General features: G+C 42.1%; 1 protein-coding gene across 1 annotated transcript in view; it reads right to left on the minus strand.

Moving 5' to 3' along the window:
• Positions 1-342: 342 nt before the first annotated feature.
• The window catches only part of WDR72 (WD repeat domain 72), a 255749-nt gene continuing 239082 nt past the window's right edge, over positions 343-17009 (minus strand). The window contains exons 17-19 of the mRNA XM_044277077.1: positions 8390-8472; positions 1218-1398; positions 343-461 (exon numbers count right to left, since the gene is read on the minus strand). Of these exons, the coding sequence (XP_044133012.1) occupies positions 343-461; positions 1218-1398; positions 8390-8472 (383 nt within the window). The remainder of the gene's footprint in view (positions 462-1217; positions 1399-8389; positions 8473-17009) is intronic.

Consider the following 17009-nt stretch of genomic DNA (forward strand, 5'->3'; position numbering starts at 1 on the left):
TCCACCTGTGGTAAATTGAGTTGATAGGACATGATTTGGAAAGATTCAGCCCTGTCTATATGAGGTCTAACTGCTGACAATGGATATCAGAGCAAAAACCAAGCGATGATAAGAATGTAACTGCTTGTAGAGCTCAGAGACAGCAATGAGATACAGATCTGGAGAAGGGTACAAAAAATGTCTGCTGCACTGAAAATTCCCAAAAGTACAAAGTACTGGCTGCCTCACCAAACTAAGTAGTCAGGGAAAAGGTCCTTGGTAAGAGAGGTGACCAATAACCCAATGGTCACTCTGGCTCAGCTCCAAAAATACTGAGTGTAGATGGAAGAAACTTCCAGAATGTCAACCATCACTGTAGCACTTCACCAATTTGGGATGTATGGCAAAGTGACCAGAAAGAAGCCTTTTCTCAGTAAAAGACATATGAAAGTTTGCAAAATAATATTTTAAGGACTCTCTAACTGTGAGAAACAAGATTTTCTGGTCTAAGGAAACCACTATTGAACTTTTTGGCCTTAATTTTATGCATCACGTCTGGAGGAAACCAGACACTGATTACTACCTGCGCAATACCATCCCTACAGTATAGCATGACGGGGGAAGCATAATGCTTTGATGATGTTTTTCAGAGGCTAGGACAGGGAGACTGGTTGGGGTTGAGAAAAAGCTGAATCGAGCAAAGTACAAAGAAACCCTGGAGGGCTCTGGACCTCAGACTAGGCTGAAAGTTCACCTTCCAACAATGACTGTAAGTACACAGCTAAGACAACATAGGAAAGGATTAAGGACAACTTTGTGAATGTCCTTCAGTGGCACAACCAGAGCCATGACTTGAACCCAATTGAACATCTCTGGAATGACCTAAAAATGTCCACCAATGGTCCCCATCCAACCTGACTGAGCTTGAGGGGATCTGCAGAGAAGAATGGCAGAACATCCCCAAATCTAGGTGTGCCAACCATGTGGCCTAATACAGTACCCAAGAATTCTGTTTTTACTTTGTCATTATGGGGGATTAAGTTCAGATTGACAGGGGAAAACTTGAATGTTGATCTATTTTACCTCAAGGCCACAACGTAACAAAATGTGAAAAAAGTCAAAGACTCTGAAGACTTTCTGAATGCATTGTATTTTTAAGATAATTATTTATTTAATGTTCATAACTCACATATTTGTATTTATAATGAAGTACATGGTTTCCCATGCTTCCTACTTACTTTGAAGTGACGTTTCCTGAAATAATTGTTCAAAATTGTAGGACTGTTCCATGTTTGATGGTTTTTGTGGGCTACAATAATCCACCACAGAAACTGGTTGAGTTGTGATTATAGTTTGTCTCAAAGCGTCCATCCATTTCCTAAGTTCCACTAGCAAAACTGCTTGCATTGCCTCTATTACCTAGAATAAAGTAAAATATAGGATATGAATATTACACTAAAAGTCACGGAGTGAAAAACTTGCATACAACTGGCTAGTAATCATAAAGACTTGCCCAAGAGTTTCATATTGAATTAACTATACCCATCAGTTAGTCAAGCAATTTTAAACAAATAAAAAAAAAAATACAGAGGGCATCTCAATTGTGTCCATACATATAATGTTCCTCTTTATAATAATTTTGGAATATATGGGGGAATTTATCAAACCGGTGTAAAGTAGAACTGGCTTAGTTGTCTATGGCAACCAATCATATTCCATCTTTCATTTTGGACAGCTCCTTTGCAAAATGAAAGGAGGAATCTGATTGGTTAATATGGGTAACTAAACCAGTTCTGCTTCACACTGGTTTTATAAATGACCCCCACAGTGTTTTATCATTTGATATATGTACTTAAAGAGTACTTGCACTTTCATAAATCTTTTGACATGTCATAAAGATATTTCAGAAGTTTTGATTCTGATTGCTCCTGTGATCAATGAGGGCCTCAGCATCTGCACCCCCACTGACAACTGAAGCACTCAGTTGAGTATGGTTCCTCTTCAGTTTTCAACGGCTCCCATTGCTAGATAAAGTCATAGACAAGCTTATAGAGTTCTCTAAACTTTGCTTCAGATCATAAGGAGAGCCAATCACCGTCAAAGGGGCACAACACTTGATTGAGCACTTCTGCACATTAATTTCAGCAATAGGTGAGGATCTCAGCACTCAGACACTCACTTATCAAAACTTCTGATAGGTCTTTATGACTAAGGGGCAATCTAATAACTATTTATAAATATATCAGGGGTCAGTACAGAGATCTCTCTCATCATCTTTTAAGGACTGTGACGAGGGGACATCCTCTGCGTCTGGAGGAAAGAAGGTTTGTACACAAACATAGAAGAGGATTCTTTATGGTAAGAGCAGTAAGACTATGTAACTCTCTTCTTGAGGAGGTGGTAATGGTGAGTGCACTAAAAGAGTTTAAGAGGGGCCTGAATGTATTTCTGGAGTGTAATACTATTACAGGCTATAGTTACTAGAGAGGGGTCGTTGATCCAGGGAGTTGTTCTTTGAGGGAGAAAACTTGGCTTCTACCTTACAGTTTTTTTTTTTGCCTTCCTGTCTTTTTTAGACTTAGGCTCATTTACATGACTGTGCTGTGTTTTGCGGTCCGCAAATTGCGGATCTGCAAAACATGGATGCCGCCCGTGTGTCTTCCACAATTTGCGGAATGGAACAGACGGCCCATTATAGAAAAATGGACAAGAATAGGACATGATCTATAATTTTTGCGAGACCACGGAACAGAGAAACAGATGCAGACAGCACACAGAGTGCTGTCTGCATCTTTTGCGGCCCCATTGAAGTGAATGGGTTTGCACCCGAGCCGCCAAAAAAAGCAGCTCAGATGTGGAACCAAACCACGGTCGTGTGAATGAGCCCTTATAAACTATGCATGTGCAAGAACTAAGTGCAGTCACTATTTAGAACCAACTTTTATTTACAAGATTGTACCGAGTGTCATAGTTTCTGACTGACCATCACTATTCTTTCTCTTATAATATGGACTGGACATGACCTATTAGAACTATTGATTCTTTAGATCATAATCACTTAATTTTCTGTAATAGTGATAAAAAAAAATGCCTACTACCTCATATTGAGGGAATCTCAAACAGAGGCGTATTTACTCAGCATATCATTAAATTGTGTGTATTTAAGCTCAAGTAAGCAACCCCTCACACACACAATTTCTGTCAGTGTATTGCTTGTTGAGCCCACAGCTATTTCAGTTTGGGGAGAGATGAATAAAGCCTAGTGTTGAGTGAGCACCAAAGTGCTCGTGTGCTTGAGTAGAACACTTTGCGATGCTCGGGTGTTCTACTGAGCACAATAGGAAGAACCCCAGGCCCCCCCCTGTTCTAAAGCGGGGAGGGAGTCGGGACTCTAGTTCAGCTTAGGAGTCCCTGCTTTGACTCCATTTATAGCTATATCCATATATGGAGTCAGTGCTTGGGGACACCCCAGTGTATTTAAATCTAATTTCTGAAAAGTTTCTGCCAGGATTTAAACTCCCAACATTGTACATTAGAGGCAAGGACCTTATCCACTCAGCTATAAAGCTGAATGCTAAACAGTGTCAGAAAAACCTCATAGCAGTTTCTGATTTAGTGAGTATTCCTATTCAGCAGAAGACTTATTTTATATTTCTGTGCAGGTTAACATGTAGTTGTATAGTGTAGTGGTTAACATCGTTCTTCTAATGTACAAGCTTGGGAGTTTGAATCCCGGCATAAACATTTCAGAAATAGAGATTAAATTTATATATTTTATATTATTTTTAGTAATTTTAAAAATGTATGGCACAAAATAAATGTGTAATTACAAAAAAAAAATATATATATATATATATATATATATATATTTAGATAAAATCACACTTCTGATATATATGAATGCATATTATGTGGGAAACTACTACTGATGTTTTTAGCCATAATGTATTTACATATATTGTAATATATTATATATTCTAAATATAAAATAATAACTATGGCTAAAAACGTGTATATATATATATATATATATATGTATGTATTCGGATATTTTTTTTGCCGGGATTTAAACTCCCATGCTTGTACATTAAAAGCAAGGGTGCTAACCACTATACTATAAAGATAAAGCTACATGTTAACCTGCACAAAAATATACAACAAGTCTTCTGCTGAATAGGAATACTCACTAAATCAGAAACTACTATGAGGTTTTTGTGACACAGTTAAGCATTCAGCTTTAGAGCTGAGTGGATAAGGTCCTTGCTGCTAATGTAAAAAAGGGTTGTGAGTTCAAATCCTGGCAGAAACTTTTCAGAAATAGATGCTAAATTACATTAAAATACATTGACTCAAGCACACGTGGTGGTTGACCGAGCATGCTCACTCAACACTAATAAAGCCTCATTCACATGTCAGTGTTTCACAGTACGTGTTCTCCATGGAAAGCACACGTTTTAATGTGTGTATTCAGACATCAGTGTTTTAGCACTTTCCGTGAGTCCACGTTTTTAGCACAGATGCCTGCTTTGTTTTGTCTGTGTTCACGATTCCATCACGTCCATTATAGTCTATGGGTCCGTGAAAACCACGGATGCAACACATATGCCATCCATGGTGCATCCGTGTTTCACGTATCATTAAGAAGAGAAGATTTGAAAATTATTTTTCTTCTGTTCAGTGGCAGTGAAACACAAATGGCACACGGACAGCAAAAAACTGACACATGGTCCCAACACAGATCCTTCACGGACAGCTTCACAGATGCATAACTGACCACCTTCTCACAGATTTGAGCACAAACATGGACATGTGAATGAGGCTTATGGTTCAATTTGTTTTTATTGAAAACCATGTAAGCTTAGACATATGTAACATATGAAAGTTTCTGAATTACATATCATATCAGCGTACAGATATAAAGTCAAAAATCATCAATACAAGATGTCAGGGGGGGAGGGGAGGAAGGGGGGGAGGAAAGGTAGTGTACTAGTAGTCCAGACAAGATTCTATTGAAGCCAGACTAGACAGAGTGAGTTAAGTAATAGAACCTGAGGTTAACCACGGAATTGATACCAGGCTTCCCATTGTTTAGCGTGTGCAACGCCAGAACCCTGGTCTTCGGCACCCAACTCTTCCAGGTGCGCCAAAGAATCCAAAGCTCCAACCCAGGTCACTCTGAGGAGACTTTCTGTTGAGCGCCAAACTCAAGGAATTATTTGGCGCATTGCTATAATAAAGAATCTGAGAATGCCTTTCCCGACCACCTTAATTCTGCCCGAGTAAACTGAGAGAAGAGCTAACATGAGGAGATATAGGTGTACGGACTTTGTGTAGATGGTCATGAAGTGAGAATACATCGCGCCATAGTGTTGCTACTCCTGGACACTCCCACCAAATGTGTATCATAGTGCCTCTAGAATTCAAACACCTCCAGCAAGTGTCCGGAACAGCGGGGTAAAATTGGCTGAGCTTGGCCGGGGTCCTATACCACCTAGACCAGATCTTGTTGTTGAGTTCCTGGATCTTACAGGAGATCGAGGACTTATGAGTGAATAGAAGAGATCTCTTCCATTGATCAGGCGTTAGGGTATATCCCAACTCAGATTCCCATGATTGCATAATTTCCTTAGCCGGAGCAGGGAATTCTTCCGTGTCATCCCCGATCTCTCCCGAGTTCAGAATGGCATATATAAGAGATATAGAATGCCCGGGAGCAGAAGTAGCTAGGCATAGTTTCTCAAAGTCAAATAAGGAGGATTGTAGTTGCATACCGGGTGCCAGAGATCCAGTGAAACTGCGTAGTTGTAAGTAGTGGAACCAACGCCCTGGTGAGTCAGGGATAAGGTGTCCTAGGTCTTTAAGCTCCTTAATCCCTCTGTCATAATATATGTCTTTGACCCTGATCTGAGGCTTGGAGTGTAACCCGAGAGATGGTAGGGCTGACAGTGTGGCAGGCATCAGCGGATGACCAGATATGTTTGTGAGTGGCCCAGAGATCGTGGTCAATCGGGCCGTGGAGGCAAACCTAGTCCATATATCTACTAAGGAAGATAGGAAAGGCGATAGCCTTTGGATGGGTATATGGGTTAGGGTGCTTGTCGGGAACCAAAAAATGCCTGGAACTAGACCAGGGGCTAGAGCGTGTTCTAGTTCGACCCATAGCTTTCTCTCAAGGTTGTGGGTGAGATCAATCACGCAGTTGGCAACCGCCGCTCTGTAGTATGATAGGAAGTCAGGCAAACCCGTCCCCCCGTGTTCCTTGGATCTAATCATAAGATTGTAGCTCAGTCTGGCCTTGGACCTACCCCAAATAAAGCAGGAAGCAAGTTTCCTTAGTCGTGCAAAATAAGAGACTGGGATCCGACAGGGGATTGTCTGGAATAGATATAGGAGTCTGGGTAGAACGCCAATTTTTAAGGTGTTTATTCTACCGAACCAGTATACATTTAAGGCTGACCAAGAACGCAGGTTATTTTCAATGGTGTGGAGTATAGGGAGGTAATTGAGCTTGAACAAGTGGGAAGTATCAGAAGAGAAGTAAGTTCCCAGGTGTTTAAGCTTATTTGGGGCCCATTTAAAAGAGAATGAGTCCTTAAGTGTGGTGACATCTCTGGAAGGGAGGGTGACATTTAAAAGTTCAGATTTTTGGATGTTGACTTTAAAGTTAGACAATGTCCCAAAAATCTGAAATTCCTTCAGAACTGAGGGGAGTCCAATTCTAGGTGATGTTAAGTATAACAGGAGATCGTCGGCAAACAGTGATAGTTTGTGTTCTACGTTGCCAATGTGAATGCCTTTAATTGCGTCATTGGCTCGCAGGGCATTAGCTAAGGATTCCCTAACAAGAATGTAAAGAAACGGGGAGAGGGGGCATCACTGTCGCGCTCCATTTGAGATAGGGAAGGGATCCGACAGAGTACCATTAACACGAACCCGAGCAGTAGGGCCAGAGTATAAGGCCATGATTCTATTAATCATCTTGGGACCTAACCCAATATGCGTCAAGGTCCTTTCCAGGAAGTGCCAACTGACCCTGTTGAAGGCCTTCTCTGCATCCACCGAGAGCAGGCACATAGGGATCTTTAGTTGTTTAGCTTTAGAGATCAGACTTATAGATTTAATGGTGTTGTCGCGGGCCTCACGTCCTAGAACAAATCCTACCTGCTCTCTATGAATACAATTTGGAATGTGGCGGTGTAATCTTAAGGCTATCATTTTGGCAAATATTAGTAATAATATCAAGTCGATATTAAGAAGGGAAATGGGCCTATAATTGGAGCAAAGGGAATGATCTTTGTCCAGTTTGGGGATAACTGTAATATGGGCCTGTAAGGTTTGAGATGGGAAAGGGCATGTGGCGGATATAGAATTGAATGCATCTAGAAGTATGGGGGTTAGGTCATCCGTGAAGTATTTGTAAAAACGTGCGGTCAACCCGTCTGGGCCTGGACTCTTCCCATTTTTGACAGGAGCTTTTAATGAGTGAGGCTTAAAGGTGACCCTTTACTCCCAGGAACAAAGGATCCAGCATACTGAAATTCATCTGAGAAACGAGCAGAAAACCCACATACTTATTAGACTGTTGTGTTGATTCCACCTAAATTAACATTAATAATTAATGTTGGGGAAAATATTAGCAAAGTACAGTAAATTAGTGGCATTGTTTTAGCAATATTTTCACCTAATAAGCAGTGGCTTTGGCTTTTAACTTAAATATTTTGTTTATATGTGATATAAGTGTTAATACTATGTGTATGCCATATAGCTAACATATATACGTGTTTTCTAATTAAATTCTGAACTGGCCCTCTCCTGCTGAAAGAGGACCTAATGTTACAGAATTGGATTTGGATCAGATGTGGCTACTGAACTGATTTACAGGGCTTCTTCACCCTTTAATTCCTATGCAGGAAGTTGGACTGCAGAGGAACCACCAGGCCGCTACCTCCTAGAGTAGTCTTTGTTTTAAACTGTAGCCAGGAAACAAAGCCGAAGTTAGGGCAGGCAACAAATGAATATCCCAGTAAACAGTCCAGTAAATAATTGACAGCACAGGGTCAGAAGGAGGACCAGGGAGAGGTCAGGTCAGGGGGCCTTGGGTCAAATCTGGTAACTGGGAGAGTTTGGTGCAGGGGCAGGCAAACAAAACAATAACTCACCTTTGCGGGAAACTACTTGACTAGAACCTATTGCTCAGGCACTTTCTAACAGAAGAAGGTGCCTTAAATAGCCTAAGGAGGTAAGTATGCACCCTATTGGCTGAGAGGGGCAGAGAAGGCGAACAGTAGACCTCAGTCTGCATAGTGGACAGAGCTGCATTACATCACATCTTATATATAGTTTGCTTTTAGCCCTTGTTATTATTCCCATTACCCTAGACTTTTCTGTCTTTATAATATAATAGACTTACCTGGACTGATTGATCCTTCCAAGTAGAAACTATTTTCATTACAAAAACATTTTCGGGATCAGGAAAACTGGAACCATTTTTATCTGTGTGGATGAACAAGTGAACAATACATATTTAATTAAGGCTAGAAAGTCAAGATAAGTGTGTCTATGATAGCCACCATGTGTATTGTTTTCACAAAGTTAAAGGGGTTGTCCGGGTTCAGAGCTGACCCTGGACATACCTCCATTTTCACCCAGGCAGCCCCCCTGACTTGAGCATCGGAGCAATTCATGCTCCGATGCTATCCTTTGCCCTGCGCTAAATCGTGGGCTGCCTGGGTGAAAATATGGGTATGTCCGGGTTCAGCTCTGAACCCGGACAACCCCTTTAACTGTGATGAAACACGTGTCATGGAGATAACCCCTTAATGATTAGCCTGAACTGGGTTAATTCAAGCAGAACAGGCCAATATTGTTTTTCATGAGTTGGGCTATGTGGCTGCAGAGTGAGGTTGTTTCTGATCTTAACTAAGACCAAGAACATTGGTCTTGTCATATAGTTGATCTAGCCAGAATAGGATCACCTTGATGTGAGAACTGCATGTACTGTTCTTGCAGCTCTCACTTCGTCCTATGGAGATGAGATGACTACATGGATGAGTCCCTGTATGAGTTTAGTAGCAGGGAATGATGATATTAATCCCTCATGTTATCTCTTCCATATCAATCATAGATCAAACATGCTCTCTGATTGTCATATACAGTATGATGAGGATCATATTGTTAAAAAAATGAATGAACAGGTGAGTGCTTGCTCATCTAATTGCTCCTCTGTGTCTAATTATTTGTTTAACCTCTGATTGTTAAATAAAAACATACATTGTGTTTGTAATGACACGTACTATAAACTTAAGGGGTTGTGCCAAGCTTAGAAGTTATCCTCTAGGGCAGGGGTGGGGAACCTACGACCCATGGGTCACATAGGGCGCCCCCGGGATAATTTAATGTGGCCCACGGCCCCCTGCCACAACATATTGCGAAAATGCTAATGACCGCTTCCATTATGGAAGCGATCATTAGCATGCGGGAGGCACAGGAAGGTGAGAACTGCACTGTCTGTACTCACCTTCCCTGGCCTTCTTCCAGCCCTGCACTGTGCCCTGACACATACAGTGTCAAGATGTGGTACACATAGACACGCACTATAACCTGCAGCTGTGCACTGTCAGTTCACAGTACAGCACGGTGGGAAGAAGACCAGGGAGGGTAAGTGAATCTGCCAAAAGACAGCGCTGTACAGAGTTGGAGAGGTAAGTTTATTTATTTATTTTAAATGTCTGATCTTAGGTCTGATTGGGGCTGATCTGAAGCTAATGGAGGCTGGGTAGGGTCTTATGGGGGTCTGATCTGAGGCTGGGGGGTCTGGTTGGGGTCTAATCTGAGGCTGGGAGGTCTAATGGGAATCTGATCTGAGGTTGATGTAGGCTGAGAGGTCTGATAGGAGGCTGATTTCAGGCTGATGGAGGTGGGGGGGGGCAGATCTGAGGCTGAGAAAGGAACAAAGGCAGGGACAGTTGCAAAGAAAGAGGTAAGTGCAGTGGCAGGGAAAGTGAAAGCTGGGTGAACCTCTCTCTGGACCCCCCTGGGATGAGCTTGGCTGCCATTAATGCCAAATAAAGAACTAAACATGTGACATTTTCAACTTAAAAATTAGACTGCTATGTGTGGTCAAGATGGTGCCTGTACTATATGTAATATATATAGTGCAGGTGCCATTTTGTGCTGCAAAAATACAGAGCTCTAGATTTTTTTTTATTGAAGCGCAATTTCTGTAACTTACCCCTAAGTCCCTTATATGTTTGACCAAATACAGCAGTCAAATTTTTAAGTTGAGAATTTTGCATGGCCCCTGAACGATGTTACCCCTGCTCTTGGGGATAATTAATTGATTCCTGGGGGTTTGACCCCTGGGGATCACGCCAATCCTTTGAACAGTGGTCCCTTTCAGTGATGTCCAGTTCGCATTGTTCGCGCGTGAACACATGCGAGCTGCGATCTTTTCTCACAAGTCCGGAGAGGCATGGGTAAACAAATGCAGTCACCGGGAGCAGGCAGTTCCAAGGACAGCCGCCGGGGGCCTTCATCGGGCTGTTCTCGGAACTGCCTGCTCCCGCGGACCGCATTTGTTTTCAGACCAGCTCGCGCACAGGCACAGGTAAGGGCTTACCTGTGCCTCAGCGGACTTGTGAGAAAAGATGGCAGCTCGCGTGTGTTCTCGGGCGAACAATGCGAACTGACCATCACTGGTCCCTTTCCCCCATTTTGATGGAGTTGCAGGTCAAGCAACCACTCAATTCATTCTCTAGGGGACTGCCGAAGATATCAGAATACAGCGCTCGGCTATATCCTGTGATCCCATAGAGGATGAATGGAGTGACAAGGCGCACGCTCGACCTGATACTCCATCAGTCTATGGGAATGAGACCCCTTTTTTGGGATCAAATAATTTATTGGTCACGTCACAGTAAACACAATGAAAAAAAAGGAAATAAATTATCTTGTAAAAAGGAAATATAATTTGTTTTGATTGTGCAAGGAGTATCACATAATAAAAATTATATAAGCTTGCCATCATTGTAATTTTACTGAATCATGCAATACAGTTATTATTTTATTTATACTACCAAGTGAATGCTTTAAAAATAAAATCCCCAAAAAACTATGTTTTATCCTACACCCAAATAAATTATAATTATTTAATACATTGTGTGTACCCCAGAATTCTTCCTATAAAAACTACAACTCATCCCACAAAATGAAAGGTCTTATATAGCTACATTGAAGAAAAAATAATGGAATGATGATGGAAATAAATCACTGGTCCTACCATTACGAAAGGTCATCAATAGCAGATTGGTGGGGGTCTGACTCCTGGCACCCTTGCCATCCAGCTGTTCTTCAGTAGCTCTAATTCTGGAAATGGGAGCTGGAACTACGCAGCTCAGTTCACTTCTACGGCAGCAACTCTGCAGTACCTAGTTCCAGCCACTACACAATGGACAGAGCTGTGTAATACTGACACCGGAGCCACTGCAGAACAGCTGATTGACAGGAGAGTTAGGAGTCGGATAGCTGCTGATCTGATATTAAGTTAATAGTGATGAACGGCAGGGGCTATATTCGAATTTGCGATATTTCACTAATATTTGGGTGAATATTCGTCATATATTCGCAAATTCAAGATTATTTTCTTCATTGCGAGAAATCGGCAATGTAATATTCGCATAATGGCAGGTCTGCATGTATGTATGGACAGCAGATCCTATCACACTACCTAACACACAGCACTGCAACAGCTACACTATATCAGGATATAACCTACACTGACTATCTCCCACTAACTATCTGTATTACATATATAAGCTATCTAACTATCTATCTAATGTAGTGTGGAAAGACACTACTCTCTTTCTCAGAACTTTAAAAAAAACCTGTAGAAAATGGCTGCTGGGGAGGTTCTTATATAGTAAGGGGCGGGCAGCTTTCCTATTGGTTGCTAGGGATGTTGCTAAGCTCAGACAAAGACATTGCAGCCTTCTCATTGGCCCACAAGCAAGAAGGGAGGTTACTGATGAAAAAAAAAATCTAGAATATTCGAAAATTACAAATATATCACTATATTCAAAATATTTGTGAATTCTCGAAGTGCTGATATTTGTAAATTAATATTCGCAATTCGAATATGTGCACCTAACACTATAAAGGATAGGCCATCAATATAAGAGTTCTGGAGAACCCCTTTAAAATTGTCTTTCCCCATGATTAATGTAAAAAATTATCATCAGACATCATGTAGCACATGGCAGTTTCTTTCTAACAAAGCTAGAGCTCAGGAGGTGGGTCCATTCTGCTGCAGCTCTCTTCCTTTAACTGTCACAGCCTCTAGCAGTAGATAGGGTTGGTGGCAGTTGTCTCACCCTGCTGATTGTTGACATTCCCCGCAGTGAGTCCAGTCGCTGCTGTTTTGATTCATTCCTGTGTCCCCTTGGAGTGGAACAGTGTTATACTGTGGACCGGGAAAGTATAGGTTCGCAAGCAGATCATTTCAAACAGGAATTCCTGCTGGTCGGGAGAAGGCATTAAAGAACCTTCTCCATGCAGCACACAAAGGATGGTGTGATATTATTCTGGGAAACCAGGGTCTCAGATCGATACAAATAACACTGTTGTGCTCAAGGTTTTCGGTGGGGCTGTGTTATACTGGCGACTAATCAGCCCAATGCCTTTCTCTTAATGGGTCAAAGGTATAGGGGCTGTGGTAGTGCAACTAACTGCACCGGAGGGAAGAAATCCCCCAGGAGCACCTGGTATTTTATTCTGTCATAGGTATATTTACTATGGAGCAGAGGAAAAACCCAGATGCCACAGAAGATACAGTCATCTGCCCTGACACTCATGAGGTTCCTGAGGTAGAGGTGTTCGGGTGGAAAAACCTGTCAGGATCCACATTTTTAGAGGTGTTCGGGTGGAAGAACCTGTCAGGATCCACATTTTTAGAGGTGTTCGGGTGGAAGAACCTGTCAGGATCCACATTTTTAGAGGAGTTCGGGTGGAAGAACCTGTCCGGATCCATCCCCTGGTTCTGGTTATCGTTATCCACATGGGACTATGCCTTGGAGGCTCTAGAGACTGGTTGACCAACTGAACAAGAACCAGACGGCACCTTACGAACTTAACCGCCGGAGGCTCAGGAATAAATCTCACCAAAGTCCTGAAGCCTAAGATCCAAGGGACATGTCAGTTTGTGTGGGGGGTTTAGGATTAAAAATCTAATTATCCTGAGACCCCATGAAATGGATATTGAACTGGTTCATATGAGGTTTTGGGAGGTACATCCTATACCTTCCTGAGACCTCATAGTATTGTGTCATAAATGTCCTCGGGTTTAGGTGGGTTGGGGAAGGGGAACTGTGTAAATAAACATATATTTTGTGTGAAAGGGGATAAGACTAGGGCATGACAGGGACAGGCCCCCTCTGTTTGCCTTTTGCCACCTTGAACCCTGGAACGGTGAAGTTCATAAGGGAGGGGCTGGATGTGTAGTGTGGCTCTAGATGGGTGATGTCTAGGTGCCTAAGGATCAGTGTGCACTACAGTTCTTCCTGAACTATCACCAAGGAGGGGGTTAAGGGGGCAAATATATTTAAACTTTTTCCCAAAAAATATTGTCGTATTACCGACAACAGGGGGATTGTTGAGTATATATATATATATATATATATATATATGCAAACTTTCGTGCATGTATGATATATATGCATACACATTATAGGATGATGTGCGCAGATGTGCCCAACATCTGCGCACATCTATCCTTAGCATTCCACGGGGGATCATTGTTGGCCCCTGTGGGGAATATGTGCCCCTTATATGTCCCTTTTATAAATATGTGCCCCCACATGTGTCCCCTTATAGTATTTGTCCCCTTATATCCATAGGAAATATGTCACCTAAAACCAGAGGTATCAGTGTGAATGTGCCCCAAGCATTCACACTGATGCCATCTGATTAATTGCATCAGAATGACCGGACAAGAGTCCAGTCATCCTGTATGCTTCAAAGAACTCCGAATCAATAGAATCCAGCGCCGCTGGAGATAATTATGCATAATATTATGGACATTACTATAGCGCTGTCCGAAATGCCAAATGTTACAGCCGGGAGATCAAAGGCTTCTCCCGCCTGTCAGGAAGCGGCGCGCCCCCGACACGCTCGTGCAGGGACGCGCGGGCTGGCACAGTGATGTAATCTTACTGCGCTGCCCCACGTGTCCCTGATGGTGGCGTGCGCCACAGTGTGGGCAGTGCAGCAGTGCGGGCCGCCGGACATAAATATCCGGTGGCCCCTGCACTGGACAGAAAAGCCGAGCCGCCCCCCTGAAGAGGATCCCCCTGGACAACGAGCATACCTGGAGGGCTGAGTACCACTATCCCACCAACGATTAACCCTTATTTTATTCTATTCCCCAGACCACTATCCCACCAATGATTAACCCTTATTTTATCCTATGCCCCATACCACTATCCCACCTACGATCAACCCTTACCACACATCCCGACCTCTACCCACTACCTGCCCATATTCTCCCTGATTACCCCCACTATTCCCTTGCCTGCTGTACCCCTCCACCAACGATCACCCCTATCTCTACCAACTCTCCCTGATAAACCCTTATCCCTGCCACCTCTACCCCTGTTCCTACCATTACCCCCTACTATTCCCCAGCCTGCTGTACCCCTACCCTTTACCCCTGGACCACCAACACCCTAACCCTATAGGAGCATCTCTGCTCCCTATACTGGGTTAACCCCTGCAACCTGTGTCTGTGGCCTGCATTTACCCTTGCAGCGCCACCGTAAACCCTTCATTCATAGGGATAGTTTTTAGTCCAGGTTGGGTGGGCTGCTAATGTATGTATGTGTGTGTACTGTATAGTTAGCTTGTGGGTGGAACTTGGGATTGAATAGTGTATTTAGTGCTGTATTTATAGTACTGTATTGTTAGTGCTTTGCGTACGTTGTGTACTGTAGGATAATAAATATTGTGTGTTATTTGTACCTACTGTTACTAGCAGTAGTTAGTTCAGTAAGGCGCATGCATCTAATATAGTGATTAGCGTAAGGCAAGGTGAAAGTATAGTGTTATTAATATAAAGGTCTAAATAGGCAGAGTCATCGGTAGACGGTCCCTCCTATTTATGAATTATTGATATTTGCATAAATATTGGCAATTAATATTCCCCCTTTACACCATATCTCCTAATGAAGAGTGCCTAAATGGTGTGAGATGCAGAATTCTTTAAAAAATCAGACCACTGTCCGGCGCTGCAGGCATGAAGATAAGTCCTTGGAGTGAATAGGATTCTTTTTATTATAGTCAACGCGTTTCAGGGGCAAAGAGCCCCCTTCATCAGGACAATATACAGAATGAACATACACTTGTGATCAGGATATTTAAAACGCTGTTTTGGCGGGTTAAAAGGGGGAGGTACAGGGGGTGGGGTGGGCGTGCTTAGTATAATGAGCCTAATTGCCAGTGTCTCAAATGATCCGTGGCAATTATTGTTAAATGTCCAATCATTTCTGCAGCATACAAAACTAGGTAGCGCAGAGTCAAGCGCTTCACAGTCTGGTCCACTGTGATATTACATTGTTGCGATCGTACATTCAATAATACATATAATGATACTAATACATTGTATAGCTGCATGTAATGATACTTCTAGTGGTGCGTGCCCCGCACTAGGTCAGCACCGCACTGAACATTATGCTTTCACATAGAGCTGAGGGCATATCATGCTCCCCGCTTTGGCTATGTAGCGTGCGCCTGTCGGGTATTCAAATTGTTCAAGCAGGATCTCCCGGCTTCTCCTGCATGCTGTGACCCTCAGCGCTGCCTGATCTCTCAGACCCGGACACAGATCGATATGGTATAGCGCTGATATTAATTTAGTTCTTCCATATTCATTAGTGTGGTCACTTATGGAGACTTATCGATTCTTTATTCCCAAGGATTGGCATGATTTGAATATATGTGGTAGATGGGATATTTAAAAAAAAAAAACGCCCGGCTATGGGGTACATTTATCATCCTATGTTAATCGCTTGCACGCGGTATAGGAATATAGATGATACTATTTAAAACCTTTTTATGACCACCTATGGTCTTTTTAGGGGAAGTAGATAAAATCTATTTAAAAGAGTAAAGGAAACTCTTAAATAATACATGGTCCATAGTAAGTTAAAAAATATATATATATAAAATCTGTTGGTATTACACTGATGACTATCGCTGTAATCTCCAAGCTGTCATTATGTACCTCTAATTATAATTTAATGGATCTATAGATCTCTAACTAATTCCTTATTTGTAGGCATAGGGGATGTAATACAATAAGGCAGGCTTGTAGTTCAATATATGGATCTGTAGGGTAATAGCTAATAGGGGAAAATTAATAATGGCAGAAATAATATTAATAATAATAAGAATAGTAAAAAATAATTAATAGCTGCGTATGGATGATATATACGTGATTAGGTCTGTCTATAGGTATTGTATAGGTGTTGTGGTATATATTACCCATAATTCAATCGTTATATTATTAGTTCTCTGAGGTATTAAACAGATATGTATCTCTCTATATATACATGCATAGAAGTACACATATGCACACAATCGTATATCGGTGTCTGTCTGGGCGCCTAGGCGGAATTGATACGTATTGGCCAATATATGTATGTTGTTTATCATAAGATGGTCTCATTGATTTCGTTCAAGCCTCGTGGGCTCAGTGTGTCTAATTGATACATCCAATACACTTCCCTTTTTTGTAATTTTTCAAACCGGTTAAAAGGGTTCTCCGGTATGAAATCAATTGGGGTGATTTTAATCTCATGTTTTTCTTTTTCCGGTGTGGATGCACAATGTCTGGACACCCCATGTTTCAAATACTGTTTGCGGATATTGTACCTGTGTTGGTTCACCCGGCAGTGAAAGGCTTGTGTAGTGCGGCCTACGTATTGCAGGCCGCATCTGCATTCGATGAGGTAAATGACATAGGTAGAATGGCAGGTGAGGTG

The sequence above is a fragment of the Bufo gargarizans genome, chromosome 2 (genome assembly GCF_014858855.1).
Source record: "Bufo gargarizans isolate SCDJY-AF-19 chromosome 2, ASM1485885v1, whole genome shotgun sequence".
NCBI lineage: Eukaryota > Metazoa > Chordata > Amphibia > Anura > Bufonidae > Bufo > Bufo gargarizans.